At 38.8% G+C, this 23700-nt stretch overlaps 1 protein-coding gene across 2 annotated transcripts in view; it reads right to left on the minus strand.

The window, feature by feature from the left end:
- Nucleotides 1-688: 688 nt before the first annotated feature.
- Nucleotides 689-23700, minus strand: part of DIP2A (DIP2 acetate--CoA ligase A) — a 96397-nt gene continuing 73385 nt past the window's right edge. The window contains exons 19-39 of one of the 2 annotated variants that reach the window (XM_088536713.1): nucleotides 21732-21868; nucleotides 20477-20557; nucleotides 19879-20006; nucleotides 18578-18692; nucleotides 17150-17351; nucleotides 16510-16619; nucleotides 16283-16363; nucleotides 14338-14461; nucleotides 13373-13494; nucleotides 13000-13111; nucleotides 12660-12769; nucleotides 12244-12374; nucleotides 11216-11384; nucleotides 9538-9708; nucleotides 7335-7364; nucleotides 6205-6266; nucleotides 5316-5373; nucleotides 4660-4734; nucleotides 3835-4009; nucleotides 1768-1891; nucleotides 689-1375 (exon numbers count right to left, since the gene is read on the minus strand). In XM_088536713.1, coding sequence (XP_088392839.1) covers nucleotides 1123-1375; nucleotides 1768-1891; nucleotides 3835-4009; nucleotides 4660-4734; nucleotides 5316-5373; nucleotides 6205-6266; nucleotides 7335-7364; nucleotides 9538-9708; nucleotides 11216-11384; nucleotides 12244-12374; nucleotides 12660-12769; nucleotides 13000-13111; nucleotides 13373-13494; nucleotides 14338-14461; nucleotides 16283-16363; nucleotides 16510-16619; nucleotides 17150-17351; nucleotides 18578-18692; nucleotides 19879-20006; nucleotides 20477-20557; nucleotides 21732-21868 — 2570 coding nt within the window. In that variant the 3' untranslated portion in view covers nucleotides 689-1122. The remainder of the gene's footprint in view (nucleotides 1376-1767; nucleotides 1892-3834; nucleotides 4010-4659; nucleotides 4735-5315; nucleotides 5374-6204; nucleotides 6267-7334; nucleotides 7365-9537; nucleotides 9709-11215; nucleotides 11385-12243; nucleotides 12375-12659; nucleotides 12770-12999; nucleotides 13112-13372; nucleotides 13495-14337; nucleotides 14462-16282; nucleotides 16364-16509; nucleotides 16620-17149; nucleotides 17352-18577; nucleotides 18693-19878; nucleotides 20007-20476; nucleotides 20558-21731; nucleotides 21869-23700) is intronic. The other variant, XM_088536711.1, reaches the window with a different exon arrangement.

Below are 23700 nucleotides of genomic sequence, written 5' to 3' on the forward strand. Positions count from 1 at the left end.
AGATCAGGCAGGAATTTCAAAATCTTAATTAGACAAGCGTGACTCTACTAATTGGATATTTCAGTTTGAATAAGAATGTTGCCTAAATACAACTAAAAGATGAAAATTTGTACCACAGCAAATCCAGCTAACACAAACACTGAATATCTTTTCCATGGTGGAAAAAGTCACTATTATATAGGTTTTAGGACAGGATACTCAGGGAAAACATATTGCAAGATCATGCTTTGTAGATAGTTCTACCAATGATTCAGAGACTGTTGACTTTGGAATGAAGTTTCAAAAAACCTGGCTTTACGTAGGGCAGTAATTAACAGCTTAATGCCATGAAAACAAGCAACTTTACTATTTAGCATGAAGTTATGAGAGCAAGAACATTTAAGCCTCCCGCATCAAGTAGTTAAAACTAGATATTTATATTTTCTTATAAAGTTTATAGCACTGCAGAGTCCAGCATGGCACCGTAAGTAACCGTGTTACAGATGCAGTATTTGTTTTTGTTTGGTGCAAGAAGGCTGAACAGCAGCATAATGTTGCAATATTGAATCCAGGATTGGAATGAATTGTCTTCTTCTGCATGAGGATGAGTCAATGATTTAAAATAAAAGGCTGCATTTTTAAACCCCAAGTATGTGCAAATTCCTTTCAGTACAGTAGAGAATCTGGCAGAGATGCATGCAATCTTGAAAGTTATGTGCCAGCACAGTTACCACCAGTATATTGCAAACAAGCACATGGAGAGTTAGCTCCAAATGGTTACTCACAACTTTCAGTATTTGCAAGAGTCCTCCTCACAGCTGGTGTTCTGTCCCCACCCCACTTTTTGTCCTTGTATGCAGTGCATCAAGTTATTGACATTCATAATTATTGTAAAAAAATTGGTCCATGACAGTTCTGTTAAATTTCCTTCAGGAATTCCAGTAAATTCTCCATCCTAAGACAGCTGTAATTGTTGCAATGGATTTATGAAAGCAAACACAGTCTGAGAGATGAAGGCTTGTGAAGATTGGTATCTCCATTTTCCTGCGGTCTTCAAAAGCTCTTAAAAACACAAACTGATTTAGATGCTATTCAGAAAGTTTCTAGATTTTGGTGCTTTAGCCTTGTTGCGATTTTGTGTTTTCACATGTTGTAGGCAACGTAAATAGGATCCAACTGGTCAGCTAAAAATCCGTCTCTCAAGTGCATTCGTTGCTTTTCGCCACGGGAATTGATAGGAATAACACCTGGGTCCACAATGACTACAACACCAACTATAAGATAATGCTCTTCAAGAACCACATTTGTTACCAGTGCAACCAAGTCCAATGCTTCTTGCTCTGAGCCTTCTAATTCCACAACCACCACAAGCAGGTTGGTCCATGTAAATACAGCACTGTTGGTTTGATACAGATAGTAATTGTGAGAGAACACACCATTTACGAAATCCCCCAGATGCCTATACCACAACAAGTGCATTCACTCCAACAGCCAGGGACAACCACCACACAATCCTCAAGTGCCCTGCTACCTTGCTCACATCCTGCCCTCCCCATCTTTCAGACAATGGAAATCAAACTCTGATGAAGGATTTTATTTTTTTGAGCGGAGGTGTGGAAAGGAGGGGGGGTCATATTTCCGTTCCTCTAATGGCAGTAGTTTATAAAGCAAAGCTTGATAAATTCAGTCTTTAAAGCAAGCTGTCTATCTAGCATGTTCTTCTGCACAAACATGACTTCTAGTGCTTCAGAAGAAATAAAAGGATAGAAGTAATTCTGGGTCGCTTACCATTCTGCAATGCTCTTATGTGCTCTTATCACAGAGGTCTCTATATCGATGGGATGATACCTCATTCCTCTGAGCTCCAGTGTTTCATCCAAAGAGCCTACCACATAGAGGGCATCGTGCCTCTCTGAAATACAGCACAGACATTCAAAATAACATCAGGTCTAGAGAACAGACTTCTTCACTTGTACGTGTTTGTTCCCAGCATTCCCTATGAATTTCACAGTGCTTCCTGAGAGGAAAGGTCTGTAATACACCTCAACTCTACAATTTGAAAATAAAAGTATGAACGGCTCACTTAGCACTTCCTTGGCTTAAAATGAGAACAGGAAGAATTCTGGGGTCATTCAGTTTGGTCCCCTCTAGTACATAAAAACATAATGCTTTTCCCATTCAGAAAGTCAATCAAAGTCCACTGTTAAACATCTTTTTTGTCCATCTATTCTTACTGAAGCATTTTCCTCCTCTTATGGATGGAAACTTTTTTCCAATTTTCAAATTTAATTCTGTTTTCACCTTATTCTACCCACTGTCCTGATGCAAACAACATTCTTTTGCTTCTAAGCTCCCCACAACTACTGCAGAGAGAACAACTCTGTTCCCTCTTTCGCCTTGGTTTCACTAGGTTAAATGGGAGAAGCTCTCCTAAACCCTTCTTGCAGGACTTGCTCTCCACATCACCTTGTTTCTCCTATGGCTTGGTTCTGTTTGGATTCACTTCTTTTTTTTCCACCTGCACCTAGTTTAGAAACCTGCTCACTGTGTAACTAGTGTAACTAATTAAAAACATCCTAGGAAGCAACAGTGTATTTCCTGCATGCTTGCAAACAATTATCATATATGGTCTCTCTGCTGGTATTCTTCCGCAGTGAAAAAAAAAAAATCTCAAATGATTTTTCAGAGACCTACAAGGTACAAAAAGCTACTACATTAATCTGGTTCCTTGGCCACCTGCAACTTCTTTTTTTGTTGAGTGAGAGTCTGTTCAGAGAGTCTGATTTCTGTAAGCTTCCAGTTTTCTCAAGTAGAGGGAGCCATTTCATTGTGAACAGCGACCAAAGGACAATTCTGCCAAAATACCCTATGCAGAAGCTTGTGCTGAACATGGTATAATGTGCACAGGAGGTTAAGCAACTGCTCCAGAAAATATCTGAGTAGGGAAAGCAAAGAAAGCTGAGCACACCCTGGCTGGGTGATCTACCAGGTACTAAGCCTGGACTTTCAAGAAATCTCTCGTCTTGCCCACTCCATGTCCTTCGTCCCACAGACGACTGCAGAAATATTGCAGAAGTGGAAACACTTTTTTTCTGTCTTGCATAATGAATGATTAAAAAAAATGTAAAAGGTGCCTGTGACCTATCTACAGCTAATTATCCAGTGATAGACACACAGACATAACCACTGTAGATACCACTACTTACTTAAGTCTAATCACAAGTTGCATAAGTACATTGCTAGTGAGTAATAAGCATTCAAGCATGGGTTATTTAGACACTGTCATTATTATTATTTATTTATTTATTTTTAAGTACATGACGATCAAGAGTTTACCTATTCCATATTCTAGATCAACAGAAAAAGGAACAGAGTCCTTCCTCCACATATAAATATCTTAAATTCACTTGTGAAGGGCTGGGAAACCATTGCTATTGCATGTCCTAAAACAATGGAATTAATTGGCATTATTAGTATTCTCTAGGTCAGCACTGAAATACCACATTTTTGTCAGTAAGGATAAAGTAAGTAGAAGCAAATAGAAAGGGAGTAATGCTTTAACTGATGTGCTCATGGCTTTTTGTTGAAATGGAAATGAAGGATGGAAATGAAGGATGAAAATCCTGTCTTCTAAAACTATCAGAAGAGCATTACGAATTACCCATTTTGCATGATCATCCAGCATCATTATAAACAATGAATATATGCAGAGTAAGAAAACACTCCTTTTACCTTCAGTACTTACCTCTTACAGAAGTCTATAAAAACTTGCAGGATGGCTTCTCTTTGCTAGCTCAGCTACCCCAAACAAATTCAAGAAATGCTTCATTTTTTCTCTTTATAATGTTTTCTCACCTCCGCTAGCATCAGTAAGTTCTGTTCTACGCAGAAAGCCAAGGTATCCAGTCCGTGCCCATACAGTCTGAGTGTCTCCAAAACTCAAGCGAGCAGTAAAGTGATCAGCGTGCAGTGCTTCCTCTCCATACACGGTGTAGTAACCAGTAGCGTTATGTGGACTACTCACCCATATCTAGGGGATCAAAAAAAAAATGTCAGGAGGGAGCTATTCCCATATAAACATAGGTTATTTTGCCATATCGGACAGCATAATTTATTGATTTAAGAAAATCTATTCCATTGACAATTCTGCTGTTCCTAAAACGGCAGAAATTATTTTATAAGGGTCACTAAATAACTTTTGCTCCAGAGAACATGACTAGGAAAAAGGACTAAAAAGGGAGTTTGGCTCTTCAGAAAGTATTTCTTTATTTTAATCAAAGGTCTTCTATTAATAGAAGATTTTTATACACTCCAATCCAAATGCATGTAGAACAGAGATTAACCAAGCAGCAAATAATCTCAGTGCTACTCTCCACTGATGGAGTGTATAATGATAGCAAGAAATTCACTGCATCTTCTAGCTGCCATTCAGACACAGACTAATCAACTGGCACCACACTTGGTATGCAATATTTTGGCAGAGGAGGGAGCAAACTATGCAGATGTTCACAGAAGCATGCAAATGTTTTGCTGTGACGATTTCAGCTCCGTGTCATTCATTTGCTTGTCACATTAAGGTGATCTTTGTTATCCCACTAACAGACAGGCACTTACCTGTGTGATTCATCTATGTATTAAATCACTGATGATAAACAAAGTACAAGAGCTGCAACACTTTACCTCTCCTAAATGTGAGTCTCCCAGAGGTCCCTTGGTTTCTGTGTGTGCTATGATCACTTTTACTCCTGGAAGAATCTGCAAAAGGAAGCATATGATCAAAAAATAAAAAATTAATCGAAGGAAAGATAAGTTAATAATGCAGTGCCATAGCAGCCAGCACTCCCCACAGTTCTTCATTTTCTGCTTGTCTCTATAAAGATACCAACTGTCTTTTTCCAAAAAAAAAAGATGTTTAATCATTTAAACATCAAGCAGCTGTATGCAGCTTGTACTTAAGCTTTGAAGTTGATCCATCCATTTCACACCTGAAAACTGCCTTCTGTGTGAAGGCCTGTGATTTTTCCAGCTGTATCTACACAACATCCTGGTACTTCGCTTTAGGAGCTTTGCTTCGTTTTAACTAGCTGTTCCTTTGAAGCTCCCTCTCTCTAGAGGCTCTCCCAGATATACTAGGGTTAATAAGGCATATACAGCCCCTCACAGCACAGATTCATTACTGAGCTCCAACAGAAGCTGCGTGCCACACAGATAACAGTAAAGAGGGGATAGGATTATTAGGTGCTTTCTCAAGTCTGGATAGCTCCAAGTGCAAACATAAATCAACTCAGGAGATAAGTTTGATGCTGCTTCACTCTAGTGCTCTCCAAATCTCTCACCTTCCCAGACTCCATAAGCGGCAGACTGTGCGGAGAACCTCTCTCTACCAGGCGCACCCTGAGAAAATAAAAGAAGAAATTTGTACAAAGATTTATGAAGTGTAATGAAGTGTATTCCAGTGCATCCACTGTTATCTTTTCCTTAGCTGCACTGACCAAGCTGCTACGGTGGCAGCTGCTTGTGCTCAGTTACTCATGATACAGTAAGACAGTTAAAAGAGCTTCTAGCTGACTTCAGGACCTCCATGTCAGTGTTCCCATATATCACATTTCTTTCAAGAAAGGGAAATTCATCCCAGTGGAGGGATAAGTGACATTCCAAGAGAGCTCCAAGGCGGTAGTGCAACCTGTATTTTAAATTCACCCTCACTATTAGACTCCCCTGGACCTCTGGTCCACACTGAACCATGGCAGAGTTTCAGGATTGCAAACAGTGAAGAGCAAGCCAGCCTAAACAGAATTAAGTGATATTAGGGAGTTCATTGGTAACATGACCTAAACAGTGTCAAAGACAGCAGGAGCCAAAGAAACAGGAAATGCAACAATCCCTCCCCATCTGAATCTTTCTAAGATTCTCTGCCTAACTAGCCAATTGGTAAGTGATCATTTCCTCACAGGTATCATTAGGTAAGGAACAGCTAAGGAATCTAGATTATATGTGGTTTTGATGACTAGACAGCCAGCTAAGTGAGAGTGTAGGAAGGAAAAGCAGAATGAGTGAGGTGGAAGATGGTGGAAAGTTCCAACACAAAGTGGTCATTGGTAGAACCTCTAGGATGGGGATCTTTGCTGTACAATAAGGTGGGATTTTAACACACCAATGCAGTGCAACGAGGCTGAACTTTCTCCTCTACAGCCTATCAATAGATAACACTAACATAATCTGTACCTGTCATGACGAAGTGCTCTCATATCCACATAGACTGTTGTTGGATCTGGTCCTGCTGTTCCCTAGGAATACAAATAAAGAAATTGAACAGCAGCCAGAAAATCCCGTTTTCATTTTCAGACCCCTACTGCATCTATACTGCATACATTCACGAATTCTTCTCTTTTACTGGTGCTTATAAATGACTGCCCTACTCTACTAGAAATACAGTAAAATGGCCCCTCTAGAGTGACTGCCATAAAGCTTTGATGTTTTATGCTAACCATAATAACCGTAAATGAATGCACACATGAAATATGTATTTATATATGTAAGACTAAGTACACCAAGCTTGTTTTGGTACGCATGTCTTTAAAAAGACTACAGAGCAAGTGTGCAAAGCATGTAAATACCAACCTGTGCAGGCACATAATCCCTTTCCTAGTGCTCATTCTGCTTTGTAGCAGTTTTGCCAATTTTTATTTAAGAAACAAAAGCATTTAACTTAGACATAGCTTTTCAAGGAGCCTGACAGTTACTACCTAAACAGAGGGATCTCTGTTACTATCAGAGGTTAAACTCCTAAAAAAATCATCTCCTCACATAGGAACAGGGTAATTTCCACAGCAGTACTTAATCTCATAGCAACTAAAAACTACTGTGAAATGCCTATTTAATTTTTACCTGAAAAAAAACAGGCAGAAAACACATGTTTATCTTCCTCCTCCCATCCTGGGAAACAAGTTTCTCATTTTAGAGAGAAATACTCAAAACGAGGCCACTTTGCCGTCAATTTAAGATTACAGTGCTGGCATAGTAACACTGCCTTCATAGTAGCATTACTTAATACTTTCACAGCGCCACTGTATTCAGTGTCACTGACAATTATTCCAGATTAACAGTGTGATCTTTAATAACAACCCATCCTTTAGTATTAATCTTTGCTATACCCAGTTTCTGCTTGTTTGAGAAAGTGTCTGTACTTCGACTATAACTTTGTGAATAAATGCGTATTTTTGTGGGGAAAAAAAAAAAAACACTTGATTTTTTCTAATGAAAACTCCTTTTTATGGGACAAATTATTTATAGAGCAACATTACAGCACAACATTGACTTTAGGACATAACAAGCACACACATGCAGCACTATACCTGTTCAGCCAGCTTGCCCAGCCTGTTTGGCTGACAGAGGGACCACAAACAGAAGTAACAGAGGCCAGCAAAGTGAGTGAAACAGAGAGAAAGGGGAAAAAAAAGAAAATACAAACAGAGAGGCACTGGAGACATGAGATACAAACAGTAAGATCAACAAAAAACTCATACTGTTTTAGAGTGAAAAGAATATTCCCATTTCGTATTACTCAAGAGTCCAGCACTTTTAAGCAGTTTTAAGCAGGAAACATGCAGGACCCGCAAAATAAACCAGAAGCCATTCAAGCAAATATGTAATGCCTATTTCCATATCTTAACTCCCTCCTCTATCTCTAACTATCTAAAGGCTGTTTTGTAACTTTGGAAATACCTTTTCAGAAAACCAGCCCACTAAAGTTGGAAGATACTATGTTTTTATTTGAATGCTAACTTGTGTAAGATATCTATTCAGTTTGGTTATTAATCTATATTCACTCAAATACAATGTCAAATACAGACTTTATTTTGGAGAAATGGGTTAAAGTAGTAAAAGAAGGCTATTCAAGAGTAGTGAACAGAGATGAAAAACATATAAAATGAGGGGGAAGTTTAACTGTTCAACAGCAGTGCATTCTTGACAGTTTCCCGAAGTATTTTTCACACTGTCATCTTATAAATGCATTTGACATCCTGGGAAAATTCTGGTGATATTTACTTAGTGTAAACCAGAGTATTCTATAATAAAAAGTGATTGAGTATTTCTCATATATGCCTATATATTATCTGAAGAAGCTCCTGATAGAAGAAGCCATCACCAGCATGCTACTAGATGTATTTTCTCCTAGATTCTCAAGGCTGCTCTTGATAGTTATGATCTTCCACATTTGACTGCAGCCAAAAGCTCTTCACCAGGCTCTAAAGTAATCTCCTCTCATGTATGTTGGACAGTTTGACCAGTGGGTACTCAAAATTTACTTTCTAAATCCTTATTTAAATAGGATTATCTGAAAACTGCTCTTTGACACTGGCATCTGAAATGTTGTACCCAATGAACTTGAAATATTTCTACACAGCCTTCTTAATTTCATCTTATTTTTCCATGAGTTTTATAGTGTGTATAGTTTGTTTTATAAAAGCACAGTAGTGATCTCTACAGAACCAGCTGGTTCAACCAGCTTGCACTAGTGAGTGTGAACTGGACCAAAATTCAGTTCCTTTAATTGTCTGAAAACAGAATTTACAATTACACACATATTTAATGCACGTGACACCTGTGAAACTCCTCACATATAAAACACTAGGTGCTGGCACATCTGCAACCTGAGCAGTTTATTTGTCAGCTCAAGCACAGTCCAAAAATCCAGAGTACTTTACAATTTCTACATCATACTCTTAATTTCAGGCAAGTTATGGTATGCACAATTTATTTTTTTTCTAATTAGAGAAGAAACACATCTATTTTAAAAAGTTAGATGTTAAATGGTTAATTTACCCATGAAAGACAGACTTGAGTTGACCATCAACCCTAGTCTGAAGTGCAGCTGCATATTTAAAGGGCATTTAAAGGTCTCCCTCAAAGCTTCTATTTTTATTTTTAAATTAATTGAAAGAATTCTTTAATTGAAAGAAGTCTAAGTCTCACATGAAGAGAGACAAACATATTTGCGTGATGATATAATGCTGATTTGCGAGCTTTAAAAACAAACAAAACCCCACACCAAGCTTGTCAATTTTCTTTGGTACTTAATACAAAGTTTTTTTTTTTTTTTTTTTTTTTTTTTTTTTTTTAAAAAAAAGAACTCCGTCCTTCATTTAACTCCATGTAGACAAACTATTTTCCAGCAGGCAAAATCTGAATTGCATTAAAGCAGAAATAGCACTGCTTAAAATATTCGAGATGCTTATCAATAAGAAGTTTTGTATTTAATTTACGACTGCTCCTTCATAGTCAGAAGGAAACAATTTTCTTAACAGTGATCCTCCCTATTAAAGAGGCATCTCAATTGCTCGATTAATACAAAAAGGAGAAACTATGATAATTCACAGTCCTCATCACAAGCATGCCAAGATTTTCAGGGCTTGTTCAACTTGTCGAAGCGAGCATCTAATGGGGCTGCAGCTTATAAAGTTCATTAGAAAAAACAACACACAGCTGAATATGCACTCCTATAAAGTTCTCAAATACGCTGTGGTTAAATGGAAGGAATAAACAGTTTAATCTCACCTGTAAGCAAATTGCTACATTGACCCGGCACCCGAATGTCGTGCTCACTGCACGAGCAGAGAGGCCCAAGTCTTTGAATAACTTTGAGAAAGACTGTGTTAATGTAATCCTTGGTCTCTCCTCTGCAACCACCATGCATGTTCGCACGCAGGACAGGTTAACTCCTTTCATCTGTTTGAGAGATTTGGTAAAGAAAAAATAAAATATTTTGAAAAAAAATCAGCATTTCTAGAAAATTTTTAGGTCATTTGAAGGACAGCTTGACTTTAATAAACACTAGAGCAACTTCTTCCTGGAGGAGATAGCACAAGTAAATAAAAACATTGAAGTAAGAGGTCTGAACATCATCATCCCCACCACTGTTTTTCCTATGGTCAAGACTCAGCAACCTGTTTGCCTAGCAGAAAAGGCTACACCACCAGGCTGGCTCACAAATTCTCCTCCCTCAAGGCCCTAGCTATCCATACGGCACAGATAGTCATTCCTGCTGCCATTGGAGAGAGGCTTATTCTCCCCTTGGAAACAAAACCAGAGCACAGTTAAGAGCACAGTTAGTTTCAGTGGCTGTTGCAGTTACACAGTATTGACCTGCACTGTGCTCTGCTTGGCTCCATCCATGCAGGACAACCCTCTAGCACTGTGCCAAAAGGCTTTGCGCTCTCCTGGCAGAGCCCAATGGACCATTTCCATTGTGTAGCACTCTGATGGGCTACAACACAGCTGGAAAAAAACAAAAACAAAAACCAAGAAGCATTGTTGTCTCCAGGCTGGGCAGACAACCCCCCGAAATTCACAGGAGACCTGCTCACTCCACGTCCCACACAATGAAGATACAGGACGAGTGCTTGAGAGGACGTTAGCTCTGAGCAGTACGAATATGAGCCTGGAGCAAGCGGCGCAGGGCTGGGATTCGCTTTACAGGAGGACAGAGGAACAGACTTGGTATGGGGAATCAGCACAATGTAGCCTCGTTCTTGCACACAGGAACTGACACTGCCAAATATCCCCAGCTAAAACGAACAGCTTGGTTAGTAAAGCCAAGAAATTCCCTCAAAAAAAAAAAAAAAAAAAAAAAAAAAAAGAAGATATGTAGAGTATATAGAGGCATGTAATTTCTACTGTTAGTGAATCTAATTATCTTACCTTGCTCTTCCATATGAGCTCTATAGGAAGCTGAAATTTAAATATGTAAGACATCTAATTCTGATGATGCAAAATAACTCAGATTAACTGATAACGCTCCAGTTTCACCATATCCTAAGACAGTTATGGTCTTTAGCATGGCACAATTTGCACTCTCTCCATACCAATGGGCAATAAGTCAGCTTTAGAAATCAGTACTTTTGGTGTGAGGAAATCTTGAAAGCCAGGGACACTCGCCAGGCTTTTGGTTTGTTTCAGACAAGAAAACGTTGGGATTGCTAAGCATTTTGCCCCAAATTTCAGAAATATTTATCAATGTGAAAGGCTGTACAAATAAGTCAAGCTGAAAACAAACTTCTTTCAGAAACGTGAGAACTAAAACTTCAAGCATACTCAATGCTTGCCAAAAGCAAGGCCAAAAGGCTTTCAAAAAAAGAGAGGAGTCCATCCTATACAACCCCAAAAGGTAGTGATTTTTTTTTTTTTTTAAAGTACATGATAGGTTAGTATGTTAAAAAAAATTAAGGCCTCCTACCCGCAGCATATCAGTCTGTGTCCCAAGCCCTTTGGTGCACATCTCCATCACTGAATAAGAGCAGAAGGTGACACGCACTTTATACTGGCTTACAGCAGACAGCCACAGGGACACGTTGCTCTCCAGTTCAAGAGGAGGGACTAGAATAGACTGATGACCTGAATATACGCTAGAGTGTGGAAGAAACACACACATACACACAAAAACTTCAAGCCATTATTAAAAAAGCCAAAAAGCTACGGAAAGTAAAAATGAAACAAAAGAATTGAAACAAACAAACAAACAAACAAAAAAAAAAAAAAAAACCCACTTCATCTATCCGAATTTCATCTTTCTATAAAAAGGCAAATATCTTACTGGTTTCAAATTGATTAGCTGGCTACAAGTTATAGCAACAGACTTTAAGGCATGCATAGACAGGCCCCTCAATAAATTGTGCTGAATTGGTACATTGCCTTTAGATGCACACAGCTTTAGATTTTAACTCTTCTATCACTGAAGTTTCCTTTTCCCTTCACCCTGTCTCGCTTCCTGATTATTATAAATTCCTGAGCATTACCAAAGTTAGCTTTTTGCCTTCATGCAACACACGTTTCCCAGTTTGGGGAATTAAAGACGCAAGGTTAACTACAGTGTACATAACTTTAGTGACATAATTTTATTATCTGTTTATAAAATAACCTTTCATATCCAGTTTCTGTATTTTTAATCAACAAAGATGTGCCATTTTTCTTCTTATTGGACACATTTCGCATTCTTTAACCATTCTGGATATTTAAAAGGCAAAAACAATCTCACAACTGCTCAAAATGTGTTGCATTACAGTAATTTATCTGTTTGAATCCAAGACACTCATTTTCTGAGATACTAAATTGCTTGCTTTAGCAATATTTAGCAGTGCAAAAATACCTAGAACAAAGCTAATTTGGTCTACTTTGGCAGTGTAATTCACTCATGCTCACTCAATTTCCAGAGAAAGGAAGAGTATGCCAGAATGTACGAGTAAACCTAATGTTTAAGCAACATACCTGCACAGGCACCACAGTGCAAACCCCAAGCCACAGTAAGGGTCAAGGCAGATGGCAATTTGACGTGAAGGGTACAGCTCACACTGGAGTTTTATCGAGCGACACAAGGCACTGGTAGCTGCATGTGACATCTGCAAGAGAAAGACAGGCTCTCTTGAGAACGGCTGAACAAAAAGGTTTCACATTTAACAATGGATAGAAATATTTACTAAGATACAGCAATATGTCATGATTTTTAAACACTTCTAAAATGCAAAAGGGATAATAATCCAAAATTGCTTAGGTGCTTGTCAGTCCATCAGAATAGGTCTGTTGTGGCACAACATTTTTTTTTTTGTCTATCAGGATGGAATAAATACAGAACATACCTATACATTAGAAAATTAAGTGTATCAACATCTGTTCTATTACTCTACCTTTACTCCTGCTAATATACCAGTAGTAGACACACTGAAGTCCAAATATGCCAACATATCTGGAGATGGAGGTCTAAAAATATTAGCCAGCTTCTTTTTGGGCATATCATCTATTTAAAATATATAACAAAAAAGGGATATCATATTATTATTTTGGAATAAGAGCACAACAATATCTTTACAGCATTAACACCTAACACCTAATATTTTCTAGTAATGGCCAGACACACTGATACAAAGCAATAAACACCCATCCAGTTAGCCAGCTATGTTCTAACAAGATAAATAATTCAGTCTACAACCTATTTATGCTTTATGTTAGTGAGTAAACATTTTGTACCTGTATCCAAAATAGTGGGCCATGTTTTAATATCTACAGCTGTTGCAGCTTCCTTAGACTTCAGCAGTTTCATTATCGCTTGTGTGGTAAGTATACATGCAGATTTACTGACCTGTAAAAGGACAGGATTAAAAATATTTCATATTCATCCACAACAGATAAACAGTAATCTGAAGTCAAAGAAAAATATTTAAAATGAAGCAAGTAAATAACAATAGAACATTTCAAATCAGCTTAAAAGAGTATTTATTAGTACACTGTTTTTTTTCAAGATTATTTCACCCTGACTAAGGCAAAACAATTCATCAGGCACTGTTACTAGCTGCATCAACAATCACAAGCCTTAAAAAAAAACGAATGCCTTTATGCCTACCTCTACAATCATTTTGACAGTGGGCAGAGTGGTAGCAAGATTCTGTGGATGAGGGGGGCGAACGGTGATAGGAATACATCCAGCATATAAGCAACCATAGAAAGTTGCTATTAGGTCTACTCCTGCAAAGGACATTGTTAAATTAAAGCAATGTTATAACACAAGCTCCATCCCTTACATGAAAATCTAAATGCACAGAAAAAAATTATTGTTCACAAAAATCTTTTCAAAGCAATGGGCTGCTCTTGCTCACGCCCAGTTCTGTAAGGTTACAATATTACACATCTCAAAGTTAGCAGGAATTATTCAAAGCCTTTAAGCTTGTAAAATATCCTTGCACAGACAGTAGAAAAAAAGAAAATTTTAAAGTTAAAAATCTCAGGGTATTGTTGGGCACAAAAATGACAATATTCTCTTTTAAAAGTTACACTTGCTTTTCACAATTATCACACTGAAATATGCAATTATCCTACTTCCACAGGGTATTACCTCTTTCCTGTTGCACACATCTGTAAACTCACAGTAGTAATATAAAGTCTGAGGTCCAAATTTCTCTTTTGGCAATAACCATTCAGGCTTCAGTTCAAATATTCAAATATTCAGTTCAAATAAAGATTAACAATAGCCACTTCCTAACCTCATTTTCCATGGGTATAGGCACAGTTCTACTTCATTTTCTGGGGCTGAAAACCCAAAATCTTTCGGGTACTTTAAATCAAATAATTTTTTTTATAACTGCCCAGACATCTGGAAGGGTCTAGATTGAATATGTTTTGGTAAATTTAGTTTGTTATTTGCAGAAACAACTTAGCAATAAAATGACAAAGTTTCTCCTTTTCACCATAATAAGTTCCAGCTGTACAGCAGTGAACTGAATGGACATTTGAACGCTCTACCTTGGCAAGATGTACATTTTGTTTCCTGTGGTGCCGACTTCACGATTTTTGCTGTCTATACTGCCTTACCTGGAGGATAAACCAGGGCTACGTGGTCACCAACATTCAGTCGTCCCTTCTCCATGAGCGCAACTGCCACTCTCTCTGCTCTCTTGTGCAGCTGTATGCAAGACGCAGTGCTAGCTACAGTGCCCTGCACAGAACACAAGCAACTTGGGAAAATGCTGCAGTGATTGCCTGGAAATGGAGTTAGCATATTTACTGCTGCTGCAATATTTCACTCCAGTTATTTTAACAATAGGGCAAACATTTAAAGATTTAAAATACACTTGGTGTTTCAGAAGCCATGCTGATCCTTTCACCAACTTAGAATTCTAGAGATTTTTGTATATGCAAGTTCAAGCTTCAGTCCGTGAAACTGTTTCTAAATGTACATAAAAGAATACCTTACAAATACTGAAATTTCCAAATCAAGTATAAAAACAGAGTAGTAAACTTTTTTTTTTTTTTTATAGCAACAAATGAGGTATTGCATCAGCTTGTGCTTACTCAGGCCTGCATGAAGATGCTACGGAAAGCTCTCAATCTTAAAGCATTTTACAGCTTGTCTATGCTATACTGACAACATTACCTTTCTTACTGACCTTTATTAATTCTACTTCTGCACCTCTCATTACCTTCTCTGTAGATCACTCATGCGAGTAACAATTACAAGGTCTACTGTGTGGGAAAGGGGACCAGGAAGAGTTATTCCGAAATAACCACAGTTTCAAATGCCCTTTGCAAATGTTCATTTACACTGTGAATACGTACGCTGCAAACAGTAGAGCCTGGGGACTGTTGCTCGTTTCCTAGTCAGGCTGTGCACCCGAATAGTTTCTCTGCACCTTCAGCAGGTGGGAGTAAAATGTATAAACCCTGCATTTTTGCATTGCCCTTGACAGCAGCCTAAAAAGGTTCCGAGACAGCGAGCAAGGCAGGTATACACAGGCTCAAAAGTATTGGCAATTAATTTTTTTTCTCCCCCCATTAAAACTTCTCCTGGGTGGATGACATAGTGCATGACTAAGCCATAAACCCTCACAGCTGTAGATAGTCTTGAAGTACCCTTCTATTTCTTCCAAGCAAGTAAGGATTATGGAATTACCCTGCCAAGCACAGCCAGATCTCTAGATGCCTTCGCAAGCAGTCGTCTTAAAAGTATGAAGGGATTCTGATGCTGTCTTTGGTACAGATATGCTTTTGAAAGGTCAAAGGGGCAACCTGAGCTCTGGTTTGGATGCACTGGGATTTCTGCTTCTGTGCATTTAGCTGTGGTGTAGGAAGTGGATTTCCCACAATTATGTATTCAGAAAATCTTCACCTGGAAATATTTGTATCTATTTTTTTCCTTAAGCAGTTCCCCCCAAAAGTCACGGGTAGCACAAAAGTTTTAATTATTTTCATGCAAAGACAGAAAAGATCCTTTTGCTATCCAGTCTAAGTGATGCCTCAGCCTGAAGGCTATATACCCATTTCCAAGACTACAAGCTAGTTCAAGAAGAACTGGGGGAACAACCACCTCAAGAGAGGCAAACAAACATTCACAGACTGAATCAACCCTCCTGGGGTACTGACAGGAGTATCACAGCAAATGTCCTGTAAGAATCCAGCTGTAAGTCTAAGAACTAAGATGAAATGTGTGAAATCCTCAGACTAGGCTTTCAGCTGTCTGATCCAGGACCTAGCGTGGTACGGAATGGTTCCAGTATCCTGTCTCAGCTTTACTAGGAAAACTGTTGTTGAAGTGTGAAAAGATTTGTGAGCATGCACACTAAGAATAACACCTAAGCCTCCAGACAGAGAAAACTGTTTGCTAATTAGCAATAACTTATGCCCGCTTCAAAACCATGACGTCCCACACTGTCAATAAAAACCTGATAAAAATTTCCCGGGGAAGTTTCTTATCTGTTACTTTCTTAGAATCTAAGCAATCACATACTCATCTTAAAATGAGACCTAAATTGCATCTCACCTTGGAATTTAACAACAGGAAGAGAGGATGATCTGGAGTTGTCTGGGCTCGCCACTGAAGAACATCTGCTAAATACAGGAACTGAAATAGAAAAGCAAACAAACACACACACACATTCACTCACTCAAAATGTATCATTCTGAGTTTCACCAGAATACCCAAACTGCCCTTGCCTCTTCTTGAACAGGCCGATTCAACTATTTTATATTATCAGAAGTCAGTGTTACCTTTCTTGCTTGGTCATTGTCTTCCAACTGGGTAACATCTCTCCCAGACGCCTGTGCAATTCTCTTCCCTGCAACAAGGTTCCCTACTATCATTGAAGCAGGACCAACATCTGCATTTAAAAAAAAGGCACAAGATGAGATAAAAAAAAAACCCTGAGGATCAAGAAATAATTGATAGTTCAGATTCTATTTTACTGTAACAACACATGCAATCTAAATTTGAAAAAACAAAACAAACAAAAAAAAAGCCTACACACCTAAAATTGCAAGTCAGTCATGTCTGTTGGAACAAGAGAGAGTAGATCAAAAGGTACACTAAAATAGTCAATTATTGATTTGGGTCTGTCTGTACTTCCACACATTACTGGCCTTTGTAAGATGGCCAGTATGGGATCCATTACCAATACAGCTACAGAAGCAGGAAACTGGTACACGCTGAACGTCCTTCCATTTATCTATAATTCCAGGCAGGCTCTCCAGCCCTTGCTGAGCTCTGTGCTGTGCTGACTACGCTGTTAGCTCTGCCACGTCAGGAGGCTGAAAGCTGCAGCACAGAGCTGCTGCGGTGCCTCCAGATCACGCTCTACGTACGCCCTCAGGGACAGGGTGCAGAACTGAGCAACACGCTGGGTTTACTCACCTGGCTGTTTCTGTCGAGGCTTGGGCAGGTTAGTGACACAAGTATGTGGACACATTAAGACATTGCAAGGGTGCAGGGCACCCTCTAAAAAACGCTGCTTGGTTTCTGAAATATGAATTCCTCCAAGTGGAGCCTTTGGCAAAGTGTTGGCTGGCACCAAGGCAAGACAGTAGACGCCCACTTGGTGAATGCTATCAATTGCCTTGACAGAAAGAAAACAAATACGTTCTACATTATAACCTGGGATGTTGCTAAAGCAAAAATTTTAATTCAAGTCATGTAATAACATTAAAAATTTACTTGCACCACAATTGCAAATAAAGGGTCCAATTCTGCACTCACTGAACTCATAGAAGTTGTGCCATGACTTCAATGGGAGCAGGAGCAGACCCCGGACTTTGCTTGTGCACTCTATCAAGGGGATGCCACCTGCACATCAGGGATTAGGAAAGTCTCTTAAAAGTGGGCAAAAAGTGCAGAGCTATTTTTTTAAAAAAGCCAAAATTATATCACAGCAAATTTAGCATGTATGGCACGATCACACAAGCGCAGTAGAACATAAAACCACAAAAATAGGGAAAACATTTTGTTGCCTGAAGCCTAGTGTCTATTTCTAAGAACGGTTGTTTTTTTTTTTTTCCCCACTGTGAAAGGCAGTCTTTCTATAAGAAGGTATAATCTCTGAAGATTACAAAACCAAAATTAGATAAAAATCATTAGTACACAGTTGTCGCCTACTTAAGAGGCATCTCTCCTTGCATTGTTCTCCCTAATCCGCCATTGGGTAATCCCCTCATTTAATTCTTTTCCCATAATTGCTCTCTCCTTTCCTTAGGACAGATTGATTAACTCTGAAATCCTCAAATGCTACTGGGGAAAGTTCCTCGAAGCAGCTGCTCTTGTTAATGGCAGGTAGAGGAACGTACTCCTCCACTGTCTGGAATGCAGCTGCCAGACTTCTTCCTCCCGCTGCCAAAGAAACACTAGGACGCAATCAAAGGAAATAAGTTTCAGTGCTTACTGCTAGAGATCAAAAATGAGGAAGCTGGTGCCACAAAAAGATTTTTAGGGTAAGTTTTTATACCAGGCACAATATTCCCTGAAAAGTTTTCAGGCACTTAACTCTCCCAGCCAGTATGAAAGCAGCAGAAATTCTTTTAAAACAAACAAACCCCCCTTCAAACTATCATCTTTAGGAATTTAAGAATTCTAGCAATATAAAATTACAAACATTTTGAAAGAAAATCTTACTTTTTATAAACTTTGCTTAACTGTCAGCTCTGAAATATTTTCAGAAGCCAGCTTATTATAGCTGTTTATAGTTATACTGAGAGTTTATTCTTATAGAAGAAAAAAAATGTTTTAGGAATCTTGTTTCATACATTAGCCTTATTCACCTGCAAAGAGAGAAAGGACAGATCTGACTACCTGTAGCACCCTGCTCATCCACTGAAAACTATCCTCCTCTGACGCATCAGGGCGCTGCTCTGCCACAAGCACTATTCGATCATCATGCAAAACGGTCACAGAAAACACTGCTATCCTAAAACACAAAGGACAGAAGAATGATAGGATGCAACATATGATGAACATAGTATGGCTTATTATAATGTGAAAATGACTGAAGCCTTCAATGGTACTATGTTTCAACAGACACAAGCATTATTCATGCCAAATTATCACAGAATCATGGACAAATTTAGGACAAATGTGGGTGCATTACTGTTATTTCTTTTTAAGTCAAGGGGATTTGTAGTCACTAATGTATGCGTATACAGGCAGGTGCTGTACATGCAGGGACTGTGCAAACCTTTCCCATATAACTCCATCATGCACACTAAATTTGGTGCCTATCACCCTCTCTCCTGAAGGGCGGTAAGAGAACTGTGCCATATTACTGGATATCATATCCTGCAATAGTTGCCCTGGCAAATACTCCCCTCAGCATATTAAGTATGTCTTAAGCCTACAACTTTGGGGCTAAAATATTAACAATGCCTCCACCAGGTTATATGACAATATCTGTGATAAGTGAATGGTAGAATTGATACAAAAAAGAGGAAAACATGACTTTTAGAGTCAGTAATAGTTCCTTGTGTCACTGTTAGAGCTGGAGAAGAAAAAAAAAAAAAAAAAAAAAAGAAGAAGCACTTGAACCGAGTGATCCTCAGTGGAAGAGCAGTAAGGGTTGCACTTGAACCGAGTGATCCTCAGTGGAAGAGCAGTAAGGGTTGTAAAACAACAGTGTCTTTGGAAGTCCTCCAGAATTCTCAAAACATTCCTATATTCTTTAGAATATGCTTCAAAGACCTCCTCCGAAGGACTCTGAATAGAAGGACTTGCGGGCAAAAGGACTTGTGTTTTATATCTGTAGCAAGATTCATTTGACTGTCTTGAGAAACATTTTGAAAAAAATTGAAATGGAAGCTTAAAGACCTATGTTTACGCTACAGTAAAATAACTTCACATTATTCAGAAACGTAGTGTATATAAATCAGGTTGTTAATTTTTGCCTTCTGGGTTAGCATGGACAGCAAAGTTCTCTTACATGACATACTATATAGCCTTATGCCACCTTTCCTGTAAAATATACATATAAAAACTCAAAAAACTCACATGCAGAGTTTGCACAGTCTGATAATCTTTGATTGCGCGTGTGTAGTGAAAGAGCGTGTGTATGGAACAACAACAAAAAGGAACTGATGGTGCTGAAATGTTAAGATACCCACCTTCCTCGGTAGACAAACTTCATTGGCTCTACTGCCAATGCAGTGGCCACCACATCATCTGCATTGTGTCTGCGGCCGCTCACAGTCATCAGGCCGTCCAATTTTCCCACCACAAATACCAAGTAGTCCTGAGGAGGAGATGGAATTACAAATAAAGAGGGGGAAGAAGCCCCCCAAATTCCTGCAATGCGTTCCTGACCAAATCACAACAATATTCTCGAGATTAATGTGGGGCCGCTACCCTCAATTTGGTTGAGTGCATGTGGGATCCCAAAGGGGAAGCTGCTGACACAGGCTGTTCAGTGCCAGGACACCCACACCATCTACTTGAGCCAGTATCCCCACAGCTGGCTCCGACTGGGAAGCAGTCAGAAGAGAGAGGCCAACTGCTATTGAAAGAAATTTATGAATACTGCTTGAAGAACAATGCTAGCTTATTTCTCCCCTAGCTTTACTTCACCTGCAAGCTACTTAGCCTTTCTGTTCCGTTTCCCCAAGGCTTCCTAGCACCTCTTCACAGTGCCAGTTTACCTGGGTGTTCACTTCACACTGGGAGTCAGGACAAAGTTTTGGGCCAGTGTGGCTCTTTCGCACTTACCGGACCAACAAAGCCTAGCAATCCTGTTCTTGTAAAAGGTTGATCTGAAACAGGCACACCGGCTGCTGTCACTGGAATGGCCTGAAAGCACACAGAAAAGTTTTCAAACACTCATAGGAAAAAGAAAAGCAAAGTTCAAATGCTTTCTCCGCCTCTGCTTCACTGCAGCTCTGCATTCCTTTGAAGAGCTACCCAACTGACGGCAGCATGTACTTCCATGGCTAGCAGGAACGAGGGCTTTTGGAATAACAAAGAGCACACTGATTCACAACTCTATACCAAACTTCTTTCCTATCCTTCTCTCAATTACTTAACCTTCATAAGAAGATGCCATACCAGTTTTTAAATATGATATTATATTCTGCAGTACTGTAGCACTTAACCAGAAAGGCTGTTACTCCTGTTAATGTTGCCCTTAGGTATTTAAGTGTAATCACTTCAGTTGTGACAAATGTGGCACTAGCCAGACTCGGGCAAGGTTAGATTTGCTGAAATTCCAGAGCAGTCTACAACAGAGCACCAGAATACAATTGGCAAATCCAGCAGGTTCTTCTCATCTGCTCACCTTGCTGTTTATTTTCCCGGATATCCTGTTACCTCAAGTTTCTCATCTGTTTGCTCATGAGCTAATAAAAGTGCTGCACTTATATACAATAAGAATATTGGCAAATATACAGAAGGAGCTTTTCTGAAAGTGAAGACTGTGAAAAGGATTTCTTTCATCTCTTGCAGAATTCTCAAAAATGCTGTGTTTTCATTTGGGGCACTAAATCAAGTAAACACCTATAATGTTCACTATTCCTGAACTTCCTATTGAAAAGCACATACGATTTTCAATACATAAACAAAGCTTATTTTAAAATAATGTATTATATCTGAACAAATGCGTACTGATTGTACACAAGACTTGTGAATATCAGACTGAATTCTAAGCTGTGCACTAACAAACTTGAGTAGTCTCCAAGTAACTTCACATAACACTACAGTGTTAATACAGAACCAAGAGAAATCTAAACAACACATATGTGACACTGGAATACAGAACGTAGAAACAGCTGATTGCCTGCCAATGGTATTTTGGTTATAAGAGAAGTTTTGACCTTCAGAATGAAGCAAACTATTTTTCCATAGTTTTTTATTACTGAACTTAAAAAAAAAAAAAAAAAAAAAAGGACAAGCTAAAGGAAAAAATAAGTTTATTTGTAAGAAAAAATACTAAAACTGTATCAGTGAAAACAAACATAGAAATACAAACCTCAAAAACATTCTTGGTGATTCCAAGGAGGCCAAAATACGCCATGCCGGTCGCACCTGAATTCACACAGATTTCTCCAACCTCATCAGCTTTGCACAGATAAGGAGTTCCATCCACCTTCACAACACAAACATTTGCTAAAAGGTGAAGAGAATAAGGCAGCAGAATCACAAGACAGGAATGTTTCAGTAACTCACACAGATTGATTTGCAAATGATAAGATTTTGATAGCAATTACCTATCAGCTATAGCAAAAACACAGCACGCAACAAAGCTTTATCTGTCCTTTTGACAGCCTGTGTAATGTATTCTCCAAGATTAGATAAGGAAGCGAGTTCCCAAATGCATTTTTTCCCCAGCATTAGACAGCCTATATGCCTCATCTGCAACTCAAGCCAAAACCAGAGTGACTGTTTTTCCAGTATAAAGGCAGATGGATATCAAATACAGTAGTAAAAAGGAATCAAGTTGTAAAACAAATAGATACCAATTACAAACTACCAATTACAAACTTACAAATCCTTCTATTTTATTATTGCACACATTGGTATGCATAACATCATCCTTACAGTTATATGAAAAATACTTAGAAATGGGGAGATCAAGTGATTTTATTCCTCCACTGTTAGGCTATTTTTTTTCTATAGAGTGTCTTATCTTCCTTTAAAGCAGGTCCATCTTACAAAAGTTATTTGGAGATCATGTTATAGGAAAGCTCATCTCACACTAACCAGCAGAACCCCTTTCTAAATAAACTCCCATGACTACATATTCTCTTTCCTGTTTTCATAGAAAGGTCATTTGAAAATGCTGAGCTCATTTAGAGAATCCTGTTTCATGAAGCTCCTCCAACTATTATATATATATTTTTTTTTTGTGTGTGTGTGTGTGTGTGTGAAATCTCAAAATTTTTCCTACATTCAAAAATATATTCATAAGCCAAGTATTACTGACCTTTGCCTCAGCCACTGGTCTTTGCTTTCTGAAGCCACTGCTCTTTTAGAAGGTTCTCTATCTAACCAGACCCCCTGTATTTTCTTCTCCCAGCCCCGAAGAGAAGGGAAAACAGATAAGGAGAGAGAAGGCATGATAGAGTAAGGTAGTTTTGCTCTACATGTAGATGTTAAGATTAACAAAGAAGTGAGAATGGCCTGTCTGGCTCGATACCAAATAAAGGGAGTCTTTAAAAGCAGAGGCTATGCCTTAAATCACCTCTCTACCCTTTTTTGCATTGCACCTCACTCCAACTTAGGCTCTCATAGCTCTTACTGGTCATGTAAGGTAGTGTCAACACTCCCCTCTGCTACTTCTGTCTGCTGCCTAACCATGACAGCCTACAGTATGAGAAATTTATTTAGATGCCTTATTAATATCACAGTCTTTTTGAATGTTTTGGTGCTGGAACATGTCAGATTAGAAGCCAGATAAGGCTAACAGTAGCTATTATGAAAGAGTGTGTTACTATATGCTAATTTGGTTAGCCTTAAGCAACATACAATAGCCCTTACTTTTGCCACCATTCAACCAGCACCAAGGGAAATCACCAACAGAAAGTGGCACATTTCATCTGATAGCGATAGTCAGCTCTGCAGCACCCAGGAACCAAGAATCTGCTGGCAGAACAGGCTCCTAGGTGCAATGTTAAGTGTCTGCGGGGTGTTCAAGTCTTTGTACCTTGAACAAGAGACAGTAATTTACAGTTGTCTACCCCAAAAAAATGGCATTTATTGTTTTCAGGACCATGCAGCCTAATCTTTGGTTATTAAATAAGGAGACACTTCAAAATTCTGGAAGAGGGCCAAGCCTGAAGTAGAACAAGGGTTGCTGAAAATGATATACATGAACTAGAAATTGGGAATTAAATAACGCAGTACAAGGCATCAGTTCATAATTTAATCATGTGCACGGTCAATCTGCAATCTTGGAGGAGAAAACTAAAAAAAAAAAAAAAAGAAAAAAAGAAAAAAGA

This window comes from Tinamus guttatus, unplaced genomic scaffold (assembly GCF_059628265.1).
Source record: "Tinamus guttatus ecotype Peru unplaced genomic scaffold, ASM5962826v1 Tinamus_guttatus_pri_ptg000702l, whole genome shotgun sequence".
NCBI lineage: Eukaryota > Metazoa > Chordata > Aves > Tinamiformes > Tinamidae > Tinamus > Tinamus guttatus.